This window comes from Notolepis coatsorum (assembly GCF_963971535.1).
Source record: "Notolepis coatsorum genome assembly, chromosome: 3".
In the NCBI taxonomy this organism is placed as follows: Eukaryota; Metazoa; Chordata; class Actinopteri; order Aulopiformes; family Paralepididae; genus Notolepis; species Notolepis coatsorum.
The window spans coordinates 175,560,644-175,575,880 of NC_140167.1; the positions used below are offsets into that span (position 1 = coordinate 175,560,644).

The following is a 15,237-nucleotide window of genomic DNA, read 5'->3' on the forward strand; positions in this document are numbered from 1 at the left end:
TACTCAATACGCTATCACCATGTAACGTAAGTTCGTCTGAGATGGTATATCCCTTAACCGCCATTCTCCGGTGGTGTCTGTTCGTTCCAGCGTTCCTGTCTAGTGTGTGAGAGAGACAACACTGGTCCTCTTTTATCTTCATTTCAGAAGAGGCTCCGTCATAGTTGAAGGCCAAATTCTCTTTTTTGCATAATTTACGGCCCTCCCTGACCGGGAGAGGAGGCCCATACGACGTAGTAGATTTATTGTAATAATGACCCCTATTATCACAATGCAGGGGAGAGCCCATCTCACTATCCCCTCCACCACCGCCCTGGTTGTCTGTACCATGGAAGTGGCAAAATTCCAAACATCACCTACTCCATCTGCCACGGCCCCCCCTATATCTTCAGCTGCACGCCCGATAATGGTACCGAGTACTATCGCAAATTGAGTTATGTCTCTCCTCCTGCTCCATTCGTCCACATGCGGTGCCCTATCCTGTGAACAGGACCCGTTTGTCATGTTGTTAGCATGCGAAATGGGAAAAACACCATCCAGGTAGAATCCTCTTGTTGTCCAGCCAAACCCCGGACCCAGCCCTCCTCCCGTTTCCAAATAATCAGATATGGGTTTCCATGGGGATACAAAGTCAAACAGGGCCTTGTTGCATCCCGTACAGGTGTTAAACAGATGGTGATTGTTTCCCCGTCTGTTATTGCAGTACTGGGTATTGATGAAATTCCATCGGTTCAACAGGTATGCCTCCGGTGGCCAATAGTAGGGGAATCCTCTATCCAGGGTGTGTTCAAACAGCGTTGCTAGGGGTCCGCATTTTGAAGTTTTTGCCTGCCATGTGGCTTCATTCTGTCTATCTCCCCATTTCGCAGTGGGAGAAGAGCGGTAGCAGTTAGCCACTATCAAGGGGATGCTCACCTGCCGGGGGAATTTTGAGTCATAATACAGTGTTCCACCCTCCCCCGAAACTGCCCTCCATCTCATTAGGTCACTGGTGTCCCGTGAGGTTGGAGAGTCAAACCAGTGCATATTACTCCATGCATGTTCCTGCGGCGGAGGGTTACGCACAATGTAGTACCTTTCTACCATTCTTCGAGGGTCGCATCCTATCTCCTGAGCCTTAGCCAGAGGGAGAGTGCCCCAATGGATCCACGTACTGTTAATCCCATCCCGGGATCTCCCCCTAGTCAGGGTCCTAGTAGAAGCTAGGTCCACCATAGCTGAGGTAGCTTCCTCCACATGTAGGTGCGGATAAGTATCCTTCTCTGTACACAGACTCTGATCATTCTGCGTACAATACTGTTTCCCCCATTTACCATAAGTTGTTCCGGGGTAGGCCCCGAGCTGGGCCCCCGTCGCTCTGAAGCTTGGTTCCAGACCCCACCTCATTATGTAGCCACTAGAGGTCTTTCTAGTGAGAATAAGAGGTGGGGGTATTAGGATTTCGCCTAATTGTCTCTCTTTAATGTTTACCATAGTGAATGGTAGCTGTGGATCCTTTTCCTTCCAATCCTGTACCCACTCCAATATATCCTCTTTTTCTGATCCATCGGGATTAAGGTTTGGATTAGGTTTGCTTTCTTTTGGGGGATCTTTGTTATTGCTCCCCACTGCCACTATCAATGCTCCGGGGTATGGGGTGCTGGAATTTGGGTCTATATGCCTACCCACATTTAGTTGGAACCCCAAAACCTGAGCAGCTAACTGTTGATGGATGAACAGGGTCAACTTGGTCTCTTCCGTATCTGGCTCCTTCTGCCAGCATGCCGCCACCAGGTTGACCTCCTCATCCGTGAGGCCTATTCCTGCATAGGCCCTCCATTCATTGAGGGGCCGTTTTGCCCACCTGCTGTGGTATCTGTCGAATTTTGAGGGTTCTGGGTATACTCTATACCTCCTCAAATAATTCCTGAAATTCACACGACAGGTGGTTTCCTGGCCCAGAGTTCCATTCGAGTATGGGCGTGGGACCCCCATATTCCGTGCTTCTCGGCATATAGGGACTAATTCACCCGCTTCTCTCATCATTCTTTTTCCCACTTCAATGGTGGTAAGACCCCTCCATACCTCGTCAGTTTTTGCCAGGTTATCAGATAGGCAATCGAGGAGAGAGTCTAGTATTTGCGTGCCCCACTTTCCCTCGAGTTTCTCCACCTGGCTCTGGGTCAAGGTTGGGACGTCTGTGTACCATAAGGTCCTCCCCCCCGCCAGGGGGAGACCGCGCACCCATGGAAGTGTAGGTGGGTATGGTTTGATTTTTACCCGTCCTGGGTTGGTTACCGCCACAGTCCATTTGAACCATGTAGCGGTAGTCTGAAAAGGGACATCCTCCTGCTTGGTCAGTAGCTGTGAGAGGTATATCCTGTTCAGGCCGTTCCTGGACCTGAGCCTCCGGCAGAGTGTCTTGTCTGGGGGTCGAGATGGCGATTGTGGGGTCACGTGGCTGTGACTCTCCACACCCCCTCTGCCATCTCGGTACCTTGTTACCCTGGTAGCCGGCGGGAAGACTTGCATCTGTTGTTCCCTGGCTGGACGGCTCGACAGGATAGGGGTCACGTTGTTGCTTGGTAACCGGCGGGAAGACTTGCATCTGTTGTTCCCGGCCGATGCACCCAGGCTGTTGTCGTCTTGGTCATCTTGGTCACCTTGGTCATCTTGGTCATCTTGGTCATCTTGGGGTCACCCCCTCTGACCTCTTGGATCTCTCCCATAGTTTGAGGTAGGTTGATTCGTCACTTCTCGGGCGACCCCCACGGGTTCCCGAGAATTGTAGCAGCAGTCCTCTATTGAAGTGTGGTTGGCCTGGTCGTGTGACCCTGTCCGTAGGCCTCGCAGGACATCACAGATACAGTCCACAGAGGACTCATTTCTTTTCTCTCTTTCAGGTCCATTCAGGGCTCTCGTCGCCCTGTAACCTGGGTCCAGGCCGATGTCTCTCTGTCCGGTCTGGGAGGTCTAGGAGGTCTGGGAGGTCTAGATGAGGACCCTGAGGATGCTCTGTAGCTTGACCTATCCCGGTCTTCCTCCATTTCCGATTTCTGACCTGAGTCAGTATATTCCTTCTTGCCATTCGCTGCGTCGTCCACTGACTCCGGGGGACAGCCCCCCCCCCCCCCCGTCTAAGAGTGTGGCACTGGTTCAGGTTTTGTCCCCCTCACCAGCGCACATTGTTCACAGATCTTTCGGACTGTTGTTTCCGTCCACTTCCTTCTTGCACAGGGTGTCTACCCTGTGTTGTGCTTGTCTCGGTCCAGACTGGGTAGTTAGTTACTTTTTTATGTCTGGTATTAGCTCCGGCTAGTTAGCCAGCTTGTAGATTCAGGCTATGTAGCCTCTTATAGACTCAGCCCCTGCTGATAACACCAGCCTGTATTATTACGCCGGTTCCACTTCCGTCACAGTAGCAGGACTTATGCATGACTTATTTTGAACTTATGTTCTTAGCCCCGGAACCTCCAATCCGTTTTGACAGACCTATAAACCAGTGACTTGGCCGCCCAAGCACCACAGCGTCCTGTGCCAGGTTGCACTTGCTTGAGTGTCATGTGTCAGGGCCCCAGAAGGTAATTTCTCCCTTTGTTGTCCTTATCTCTGCTTGCTGCTCGGGGGTTAGTTTCTCCATCTTATCCCCTGGATCTTGACCGGGGGTCTTTACCTCTCTTTCCATCATTTGGGCCATTGAAGCCTCGTTGGTGAGCTAGCGTCTCCTTGTGCTAGCTTCTCTTTAGCTGTTACTCAATATGTTGAGTAATCAGAACTGTGTTCAGTTTCAGAGGTATTTAGCTCCCCATCCTGTTCAGGCTCAGACTCAGTTTCACCTGAAGGCGTCATCTGTGGCCTCGGGTTCTGATCCTTCATCTGAATATCGCCATCCTCCTCTTCTTGGTTTTTTCCATTTCCACACTCGTCATTGATAGTGCGTCGCCGTGTTCTTGAGCGAGACACATCACCCCTTACTGCCCCCGTTAAGCAGGTTGGCACCTTGCATGGCTGCCTCCGCCGTCTGTGTCTCTGAAGCCCTTGCAGGTTCCGGAAGCTCATGTAACACTGGTCACAGTAGTATGGTTTCTCTTGTGTGTGTACCATGTGGTGTAGTGTAAGGTTACGCTTCGCCTTGAAGCTCTTTCCACACTGGTCACAGCAGTAAGGTTTCTCTTCTGTGTGTACCGTGTGGTGAATTCTAAGCTCTCTCTTCGTCTTGAAGGCCTTCTCACACTGGGCGCAACCGTAAGGTTTCTCTTCTGTGTGTACCGTGTGGTGTTGTTTAAGTTCTGCCTTCGTCTTGAAGGTCTTCCCACACTGGACACAGCAGTAAGGTTTCTCTTCTGTGTGTACCACGTGGTGTAGTGTAAGGTTACGCTTCGCCTTGAAGCTCTTTCCACACTGGTCACAGCAGTAAGGTTTCTCTTCTGTGTGTACCGTGTGGTGAATTCTAAGCTCTCTCTTCGTCTTGAAGGCCTTCTCACACTGGGCGCAACCGTAAGGTTTATTTTCTGTGTGTACCACGTGGTGACGTCTAAGGTGATCCTTCGTCTTGAAGCTCCTTCCACACTGGTCACAGCAGTAAGGTTTCTCTTCTGTGTGTACCGTGTGGTGTTGTTTAAGTTCTGCCTTCGTCTTGAAGGTCTTCCCACACTGGACACAGCAGTAAGGTTTCTCTTCTGTGTGTACCACGTGGTGTTGTTTAAGTTCTGCCTTCGTCTTGAAGGTCTTCCCACACTGGTCACAACCGTAAGGTTTATTTTCTGTGTGTACCACGTGGTGACGTCTAAGGTGATCCTTCGCCTTGAAGCTCCTTCCACACTGGTCACAGCAGTAAGGTTTCTCTTCTGTGTGTACCGTGTGGTGACTTTTAAGATGATGCTTTGTCTTGAAGCTCTTTCCACACTGGACACAGCAGTAAGGTTTCTCCCCTGTGCCAATTACGGCTTGCTGTACAGCCGGCAGCTCTGGGTATTGTGATTTGCTTGGTTCTGTGAATTCCTCCCTTGTGGTCCTCACCCCTGCTTGCTGTTCCGGGGTTAGTGCGGCCCACTTGTCTGGAGACAGGTATATGTAATTCATCTTCCGGGATTTAATTTCCTCCCGTCTTGCCCTCGTCTCCGCTTGCCGTTCTGGGGTTAACGCCCCCCAGTCGTCTGCAGAGAGGTATTCGATGCCGGAAGGATCCTTTTTCCTTGTTCTCTCCTTGGTCGTTTTCGGGGGAGGCTCCTGGGAGGCCCCCCCTTTGTCAGATAGCATTTTAACTTGGTCATACAGCATACATTCGATACGTAGCTGGTCTTGTGACCATGCTGCGCATCGGGCTGCCAGTGGGTTACCCCCTGGGACTCCTCTGAGTAGCTTTTCAAGCAGTGAGCATGATCCTTGCATAGGTGTTCCATTCATGACTGATCCTGCTGCATCATTGAGAGACATGCTCCCGCCTCGCACCTGTGCGATTAGTTTCTCCACCATCTTATACCCTGGATCTTGACCGGGGGTCCTTACTTCTCTTTCCATCAGTTGGTCCATTGAGGCCCTTTCGGGGATCTCTAGTCCTTTGAGATGTCTCAACATGCTGGCTAGCGTCTCGTGTGCTTGTATCTCCTGAGCGAGCATCTGCTGCGCCAGCTTCTCATGAGCTAGCATCTGCTGCGCCAGTTTCTTCTGAGCTACCCGTGCCAACTTCTCCTGAGCTAGCATCTGCCGCGCCAGCCTCTCCTGAGCTACCCGTGCCAGCTTCTCCTGGGCTAGCATCTCCTAGGCTGGCTTCTCTTGTGCTAGCTCCTCCTGAGCTAGCTTCTGGCGTGCCAGCTCCTCCTGAGCTAGCATCTCTCGTGCTGGCTCCTCCTGAGCTAGCTTCTCTCGTGCTAGCTCCTCTTGAGCTAGCTTCTCTCGTGCTAGCTCCTCCTGAGCTAGCTTCTCTCGTGCTAGCTCCTCCTGAGCTAGCTTCTCTCGTGCTAGCTCCTCCTGAGCTAGCTTCTCTCGTGCTAGCTCCTCTTGAGCTAGCTTCTCTCGTGCTAGCTCCTCCTGAGCTAGCTTCTCTCGTGCTAGCTCCTCCTGAGCTAGCTTCTCTCGTGCTAGCTCCTCTTGAGCTAGCTTCTCTCGTGCTAGCTCCTCCTGAGCTAGCTTCTCTCGTGCTAGCTCCTCTTGAGCTAGCTTCTCTTGTGCTAGCTCCTCCTGAGCTAGCTTCTGGCGTGCCAGCTCCTCCTGAGCTGGCTTCTCTCGTGCTAGCTCCTCCTGAGCTAGCTTCTCTCGTGCTGGCTCCTCTTGAGCTAGCTTCTCTCGTGCTAGCTCCTCCTGAGCTAGCTTCTCTCGTGCTAGCTCCTCTTGAGCTAGCTTCTCTCGTGCTAGCTCCTCTTGAGCTAGCTTCTCTCGTGCTAGCTCCTCCTGAGCTAGCTTCTCTCGTGCTAGCTCCTCTTGAGCTAGCTTCTCTCGTGCTAGCTCCTCTTGAGCTAGCTTCTCTCGTGCTAGCTTCTCCTGAGCTAGCTTCTGGGTGTTAGCACTGGCTTGTTAGCCGATGTAGTGCTAGTTAGCTTCCGTCTGGCTACGGCCAGCTCCTGGGTCTTCCGTCTAGCCAGCTCATGGGTCGCACCGTCTGGCTAGCTCATGGGTCTTCCGTCTGGCCAGCTCATGGGTCGCACCGTCTGGCTAGCTCATGGGTCTTCCGTCTGGCTAGGGCCAGCTCATGGGTGTTAGCACTGGCTTGTTAGCCGATGTAGTGCTAGTTAGCTTCGCCTTTCTGTGAACGGTCGTTTTGACTTCGCTTCACATCCACTCTCCCATACTCACATACGGTATCTTTGGGCTAGGTAGCCATCCAGCTCGCCTTTCTGTGAACGGTCGTTTTGACTGCGCTTCACATCCAGTCTCCCATACTCACATACGGTATCTTTGGGCTAGGTAGCCATCCAGCTCGCCTTTCTGTGAACGGTCGTTTTGACTGCGCTTCACATCCAGTCTCCCATACTCACATACGGTATCTTTGGGCTAGGAAGCCCTCGCTTTTCTGTGAACAAAGCATGAAAGTGATCTTTGCATTGCAACTTCACCCAGCAGAATTTTTACAGTAATCACAAAAATATACTTTAAGCGTGATCCTTTGTTTAAGTAGAACCTCCTACTTTTTTTTTTTTTTTTTTTTTGACTGTAAGAAAACATTACGTAACTTTTTAGTCATGAGTAAACCTTTTTACCGCAATCACAAAAATATACTTTAAGCGTGATCCTTTGTTTAAGTAGAACCTCCTACTTTTTCTTTTTTTTGACTGTAAGAAAACATTACGTAACTTTTTAGTCATGAGTAAACCTTTTTACCGCAATCACAAAAATATACTTTAAGCGTGATCCTTTGTTTAAGTAGAACCTCCTACTTTTTCTTTTTTTTTTGACTGTAAGAAAACATTACGTAACTTTTTAGTCATGAGTAAACCTTTTTACCGCAATCACAAAAATATACTTTAAGCGTGATCCTTTGTTTAAGTAGAACCTCCTACTTTTTCTTTTTTTTGACTGTAAGAAAACATTACGTAACTTTTTAGTCATGAGTAAACCTTTTTACCGCAATCACAAAAATATACTTTAAGCGTGATCCTTTGTTTAAGTAGAACCTCCTACTTTTTCTTTTTTTTTTGACTGTAAGAAAACATTACGTAACTTTTTAGTCATGAGTAAACCTTTTTACCGCAATCACAAAAATATACTTTAAGCGTGATCCTTTGTTTAAGTAGAACCTCCTACTTTTTCTTTTTTTTTGACTGTAAGAAAACATTACGTAACTTTTTAGTCATGAGTAAACCTTTTTACCGCAATCACAAAAATATACTTTAAGCGTGATCCTTTGTTTAAGTAGAACCTCCTACTTTTTCTTTTTTTTTGACTGTAAGAAAACATTACGTAACTTTTTAGTCATGAGTAAACCTTTTTACCGCAATCACAAAAATATACTTTAAGCGTGATCCTTTGTTTAAGTAGAACCTCCTACTTTTTTGATTTTGCCAAGTCTGTAATTTAATTTTTACTCCAGAGGATTTTGACAGTAGTCCTGTCTTCTTCGGCCGTTTTAGCACCTATTTTGGTTAGTATAAATGCCCACTCGCCAGGGACGCCATGTTGAATGCCCACGCTCGCTCTTAGGTCAGATCGATAACTTCATAACTCATTGGTCTGCCTATCTACACCTCAAACAGCGTCCTGTGAAGTGGTTGACACGCAGGACCAACCGAGTCTACAAAATGTTGTTGTTACCACTGACCGACAAGAGACAGCGAATGCACCGTTCCGACCCCCGTCAGTCATCGACCTTAGGTCGAGTGATTGCAGTTGCGGAATCTTTTAATTTATATTTGCACTGGGAAGGACTCTCTATATTCAGAGGAGGTCCATTTCCCTAATCCGTCTAAGGTATTAAAGCCATACTTCTATTTGCCTTAATGCATAAGCATAGGTCTTCTTTTACTCTAACGTATTAAAGCCATACTTCTATTTGCCTTAATGCATAAGCATAGGTCTTCTTTTACTCTAACGTATTAAAGCCATACTTCTATTTGCCTTAATGCATAAGCATAGGTCTTCTTTTACTCTAACGTATTAAAGCCATACTTCTATTTGCCTTAATGCATAAGCATAGGTCTTCTTTTACTCTAACGTATTAAAGCCATACTTCTATTTGCCTTAATGCATAAGCATAGGTCTTCTTTTACTCTAACGTATTAAAGCCATACTTCTATTTGCCTTAATGCATAAGCATAGGTCTTCTTTTACTCTAACGTATTAAAGCCATACTTCTATTTGCCTTAATGCATAAGCATAGGTCTTCTTTTACTCTAACGTATTAAAGCCATACTTCTATTTGCCTTAATGCATAAGCATAAGTCTCCTTTTACTCCGTAGGGATAAAGCCTTTCTCCTCCTCCTCCGTCTGGGGAAAAAGTTCTTTTTTATATCATATATTAGGCACAATACAGGCACATTGGTGCACATTATCATTATTATTATTATTATTATTATTACTGGTAAAGTTACAATGCAAAAATACATCTCCATCCTTACCCGTCTTTTTGGGAAAAATAGAAGGCAAAACGTGGTTTCCAAAAGAAGATTGTTTTTATTTTTTAACAGTAGAAAATTACATTTAAGGGTTCAGTTTCATTTATAAAAGTACACAGGTTTTTCAGCTTACTATATATCAGGTTTCAGTCCTCTCCTCAAAATCTCTCAAAAAAGTCTCTAAGTAACATTCTTCTTCTCTCTCCAGCTCAGTGTAAAAATCTCACCCTGCTCTCGCCAGTTGGCCCTTTTTATAAGGTCCGTCACGTCACGCCATCGTCAGTACATAGCTCCAATCACCGTACATTACGTGTCATATCCCTCCTTCAGTTATTTGTTACTTTGCAGTTACATATCAAATCAAGTAATTTATAAGAATACAATGCCCCTCTGACTAGCGCCCCCCCTTCTTGGCCTTGCATTCCAGCCGGTCACTTCTCTACTGCATGGGGCCTCTTTCGTTCTGAGACGAGGGCGAGGCAGACTTCCGTAATATATCTTACATAGCCCACCACATACATATACAGAGATATACAGGTACAATACAGTACTCGGTGTACTATATTACATTAGTTTACATTACATTATAGTCATTATAGTCTGCTCTCCTCTCCTTCCTCTTCTGATTCAAGACTTCAACCAGCAACCCTTCCCGTCTGAAAGGGTTTAACATTACACAGCTCTTTCTCCTCCGTCCCTGTCTCTCTCCTCACCAGAGGCCCACATTCTGTTGGTTCACTCCCTTTTCACAGCTTTTCACAGACATTTTCTATGGAGACATTTAAAGGCTCAGTTCCATTTTTTATAAGAGAGAGTTCAGTTCCAAGATTTATACTGGTCATATAGGAACGACCCAGGATGTCATTGTCAAAAAGTGTCACTTGTTCTGTGGCACTTCTCAATCACATATTCTCTTATAGCGAAGTATTTGGCTATAAGGAAGACTGTTCTTCAAGGCTGGGGTGTGATAACTAGAATAATGTAAGAACGAGTTACGGTCCGTCTCCTTTTTAAAAACCTCTGTGTAATGAGATGCCATCCGGGGCTTTCTTGATCAGAACATCGAGGAAGGGTAAATTATACATATCAAACTTTAATGTAAACTTTATCGTTCTTCTACAGGAGTTCAGGTACTCAAGGAAGGCAAAAAGTTCAGATGATGAACCAGACCAAATAAAAAACAGATCGTCAATATAGCGCATATAAGATTTGACACATTTCTCAAACGGGTTATTATTAAAGATATGATCCACTTCATATTTGGACATATAAAGATTGGCTAGGTTCACTGCGGCTGGAGAGCCCATGCTGAGGCCTCTGTTTTGTAAATAGTATTTATCTTGGAATCTAAAATAATTTCTAGTTAGAACTAGATCGGTTAAACTAACCAGCGCTTCTGTAGGGGGGAGTAATACTTCCCTCGAGTTTAAATAAAAACTCAGCGCGTCCAGCGCATCTGCATGTGGAATGCTGGGGTAAAGGCTGACTACATCTATGGTAACTAGTAAGTCTGTAGGACTAATGTTGCAGGACGAGAGCCTGTTCAAAAAAGTAGTAGTATCCTTCAAGTAACCACGCTGAGAAGAGGCCAAATACTTAATATGCGCATCAATGAACTGAGAGATTTATTCTGTGGCAGAGCCAATACCGGAAACAATAGGTCTACCAGGAGGGTTAATCATATCCTTATGGATTTTAGGTAAAGTGTAAATAATAGGAGTAACCGGGTACTCTACGAACATAAACTTAAATTCATTTTCTGTAATTGCCTCAGACAATCTCAGGCTTTTAAGGACCGTTTTGATTTCCGTAGAAAATCTGAACACAGGGTCTGAATTTAGAAGGGTATATACCTCAATCTCATTCAATTGTCTGTTTATCTCAGATATATACGAGCTCTTATTTTGGAGCACGATACCAGAACCCTTGTCAGCTTTTCTAAAAATTAAATCATCCTTCTTCATGAGCTCCTTCAGTGCTGCAGACTCCGATTCAAGTAAATTTGGATAAAGATGGGCTTTGTGACTGGTCTCACATAACTTAAGGACATCATTTTGTACTAATCTGCAGAAAGTTTCAACTGAGGGAGGATTGAGATGGGGAGTAAACAGACTACGGGGTTTAAATACTTTTCTTTTACAGGTGTCTGGCTCTATCTCAGGCCTAGCATCAGCATCATCATCATCACTTATCAACACATTTTCATTAGCATATTGAGTTCTCTTATCAAACCCTCTGGCATAAAATGCTTTCAACTTAATATTTCTAAAAAACTTAAATAGCTCTACCTTGGTAGTAAATGCATCCACCTTGCGGGCTGGGACAAAAGATAAACCTTTAGACAGGATATTATGGTGTGGGTCGCTCAATAATACATCTGAAATGTTGACAATGTTAGATGTAATGCTCATCACCGGAACCGTGGATTTTTTCCTCTGGCCCCGCTTCGTCTTCCTATGGGTTCTCTCTCCGGTCGGGGAGGAAACGGAGCGTCCTGCTCGCCTCGAAAAACAGACTGGCTCCGGAGCGGGTATCTGCCTGGCTGAGAGGGCGCCTCGTCGGAGCTCACCGCTGTGGAGGAGGAGTCGGTATGTCGTTGCCTGTCTCTGGGCTGCCAATTCAACCTGCGGTTCCTGGAAGGTGGATTGTGGAGCCATGGATACACCATATGTGTTGCGTAGTCTTGCACATCTCTTCTCCTCTTGGCTCTCTTGTGCAGTTCGATGTCCTGTTTATACTTATCAAGTTTCTGGTTCACTGACTCGATCAGTTCGGTCAGTTGGTCAGGGGTTAGAATAGTTTTAATTTCTTCCTCTAACAAGGAAAGATCCTCTCTGACTTTGGCTAATTTAGAGCCTTCATTATCTATGATTAAAAGAAGTAGATCCATGGAACACTTATCCAGGATCGAACACCACTTTTCACAGAACTCAGGTGAATCTCTTCCCAGCGTGGGTTCTTTGTTGATGCGAAGGCCCCTCGGTATAATGGCATCCTGCCAGTAATTGGTGATGGTCGTACCGTGGAGTAGGGTACGTGTCTCTCTCTGCCTTAGACGTGAGAGCGACAAGGCCAGTGCTTCTCTTCCTTTGGGTGGAGCAGGTGCCGAACTCTCTGGCACTGGGAATAAGCTGCAGATTCTGTTGCTTTCCCCCTTGGAAAAAGCAAAGCCTCTTTTCTCCATGTCAAGAGGGCACATGTAGACTCAGAAGGGAGAGTCGATCAAAGCAGACCCTGGCCCCCAAGTCAAATCATACGTATGTCTGCTCTACCCATTTCATAACCGGTGAGAATAAGGAACAAATATGTATATCGTAAATTAAGTTTTATTGGCTGTGAGGCTGTAAACGGCAGAGAAATGTTAGCTGCTAGCTACTTCACCATATAACGTTAGTCCATTCTCTTCAAGTAGCCTACATGTCTTTTTTTTCGCCTTAGAATCACCAGAAAGGCTTTCGAAATAGTGAAATGCCATGTTGGCCTCAATATTTTCAAAACAAATTATATGAAAAGGTTATGAAATGAACAAGAATGTGCGGGTGGCTACGTTGTGCAGTGGGCAAGGCGCTCACCACAAATACTGGAGACGCTGGGTTCGCCTGTTCGAGCCCAGCGCGCCACATTGCTTTCAGTTTAGCTGGTCGTCCGTACTAATACACATTGGCAGTATTAGGGGGTGGGAAACTGATGGGTGGGGATCGGGCGTTGTGGACAGCGACTCCTACAGGTCGGTTGGTGCGCCTGCGCAGTAGAATCAGGAAGCGATGGGGGCGGCGCCCCTCCAAAGCGCATACCCCTGACGCTGAAAGAACGCGCCGCGCAGGTGAAAAGATGCGACTGCTGTTACCTCAAGTACCGGAGGGGACTTGTGCCATGTATGACTTAGTCCACATTGCAGCCGGCTTGTGGGAGGCAAGAAACAGTGTTCGTGACAGGGGAGGGTTGAATTGGATGATACGAAATTGGGATGGGAGAATTGGGATGGGAGAAAATATAGAAAATGGGAGAAGAAAGTGGATAAAAAAAAAAAGAAATGAACAAGAATGTGATCAAATATGTTATAAAAACGGAGCTCAACGCATACATTTGATAGTAGAAATCCGTTTGTTTTCCACCATACCAAGATGGCGGCGGTCTCGTGACACCAGAGTGTCTTCGAGAATGCCTGTCTGTCTACCTCCTCCTCCTCCTCCTCTGTCTGGCTCATTCCTCCTCCTCCTCCTCCACCACCACGTCCTCCTCCTACTCCACTTTTCTCTGTGGCTGCCACTGTGTGTTGTCGTCTGGTCCCTTCCCCGGCCTGCGCTGCCCCCTTCAGGTCGGAGGTTTAGCATAATGTCTAACGACTCGGTCCTGTCTGCAGGCTTCCAGATAGACACCCCAGACACCCTGGGGAGGACCTGCCTGCACGCCGCCGCTGCCGGAGGGTGAGGCCCACTGTGTGTGCGTGTGTGTGTGCGTGTTCTTGTATTTACCATTTGATTTGAGTTAACTAAATATTTTTACACTGAATGATTCATCTCTCCCCTCTTCTCTTCTCTTCTCCCCTCCTCTCCCCTCCTCTCTCCTCTCCTCCTCTCCTCTCCTCTTGGCAGTAATATGGAGTGTGTGAAACTGCTTCTGAGCAGTGGTGGAGACCACAACAGGAGAGACAACTGTGGAATGTAAGTCAGTAATATGTATATATATACTGTAGATATGTATACACAGTATACCATATAATCGGATTTACTCGATTTACTCATCAGAATAATCAACAGAATACTCCATTACCATTAGTGTCATTAGTGACATCCCTATAAGGAAATGAGGTTGTGTGTGTGTGTGTAGAGAGAGAATGTAGTGGAGGGGCAGTTTGCTCTAGCTGCATGGGTTGGGTAATATTTCAGTCCTACTTCCTGTGTGTGTGTGTGTGTGTGTGCGTGCGTGCGTGCGTGCGTGCGTGTGTGTAGAGCCATTTCCCTAAAGTTGTGAGTCAGCCCTGCAGCACTCTATTTTAGCAACGGTGTTAGTCTGACTCAGTACACTAGTATATACAGCAGAACAACATGTGTGGATCTGTGTGTGTGTGTACGTTTTTGTTGTTTGACTCTGCATTCCTTCCCCTCTCTTTCTCCCCCCATCCCTCCTTCTCTCCATCAACTAAACAATGCCTCCCCCGTTCTCTCTCTCTCTCTCTCTTTCTCCCCCCATCCCTCCTTCTCTCTCTCTCTCTCTCTCTCTCTCTCTCTCTCTCTCTCTCTCTCTCTCTCTCTCTCTCTCTCTCTCTCTCTCTCTCTCTCTCTCTCTCCCCTCTCTCTCTCTCTCTCCCCTCTCTCTCTCTCTCTCTGTATCTCTCTCTGTATCTCTATCTCTATCTCTCTCTCTCTCTCTCTCTCTCTCTCCCAGGACGCCCCTCCACTACGCGGCTGCCAGTCGCCACTACCCGTGCCTGGAGACTCTGGTGGCGTGCGGGACCTGCATTAACGCCACTGACCAGTGGGGGCGCTCCGCTCTGCACTACGCCGCGGCCTCGGATCTGGACAGGAGGTGAGGGACGCGGAGCTCCTCCAGTCTCGTTCTTCACTCACAGCCCCGGAAACCGTGACTGTGTTCTAGTAGTTCAATTTGATTTGCCATTTAGTGGGTTGTACACACAGAAAACTACATGTTAAAGGAACACGCCTGGGAAATTAGCCTATCGTCTTCTCCAGAGAGAGACAAGAAGATATATACCAGTTTCCTCTCTGTGTGTTCAGTAGAAAGCTATCTGGCTGCATGTTAGCCTAGCTTAGCACAATGAATGGAAGCGGACATGGGCGGTTAGCCTTCGGGAGAGGTGTTAGTTGGACAATGCCTAGGCTAACCGGCCATGTCCGCTTCCATTCATTGTGCTAAGCTAGGCTAATGTGCAGCCAGATAGCTTAACGCACAGAGAGGAAACTGGTATCTATCTTCTTGTCTCTCTCTGGAGAAGACGGTAAGCAAATTTCCCCAAATGTTGGCATGTTCCTTTAAGATAAAATATTTCTTTATTGATCCCCTTGGGGAAATTCAGGCATGGGGGGTGGGGTACAGGTATGGAAAGGGTAATAGTAGAAAGACATAAATATAGGCAATAAAAGATCTGAGTATGAAAATATGAGAAAACGTAAACTGTGTAAACAATATAATTAACTCTTAACACTTTCAGTGCCCATCACGTCATATGACGTTTTATCAGCCCAATGC

The 15,237-nt window shown here is 46.8% G+C and overlaps 1 protein-coding gene across 1 annotated transcript in view; it reads left to right on the forward strand.

Annotated features, from left to right (window-relative positions):
• The window catches only part of ankrd44 (ankyrin repeat domain 44), a gene marked incomplete at its 5' end in the record, with an annotated part of 63,625 nt that overhangs the window by 23,620 nt on the left and 24,768 nt on the right, over positions 1–15,237 (forward strand). The window contains 3 exons of the mRNA XM_084311444.1: positions 13,391–13,454; positions 13,623–13,691; positions 14,416–14,556. Of these exons, the coding sequence (XP_084167570.1) occupies positions 13,391–13,454; positions 13,623–13,691; positions 14,416–14,556 (274 nt within the window). The remainder of the gene's footprint in view (positions 1–13,390; positions 13,455–13,622; positions 13,692–14,415; positions 14,557–15,237) is intronic.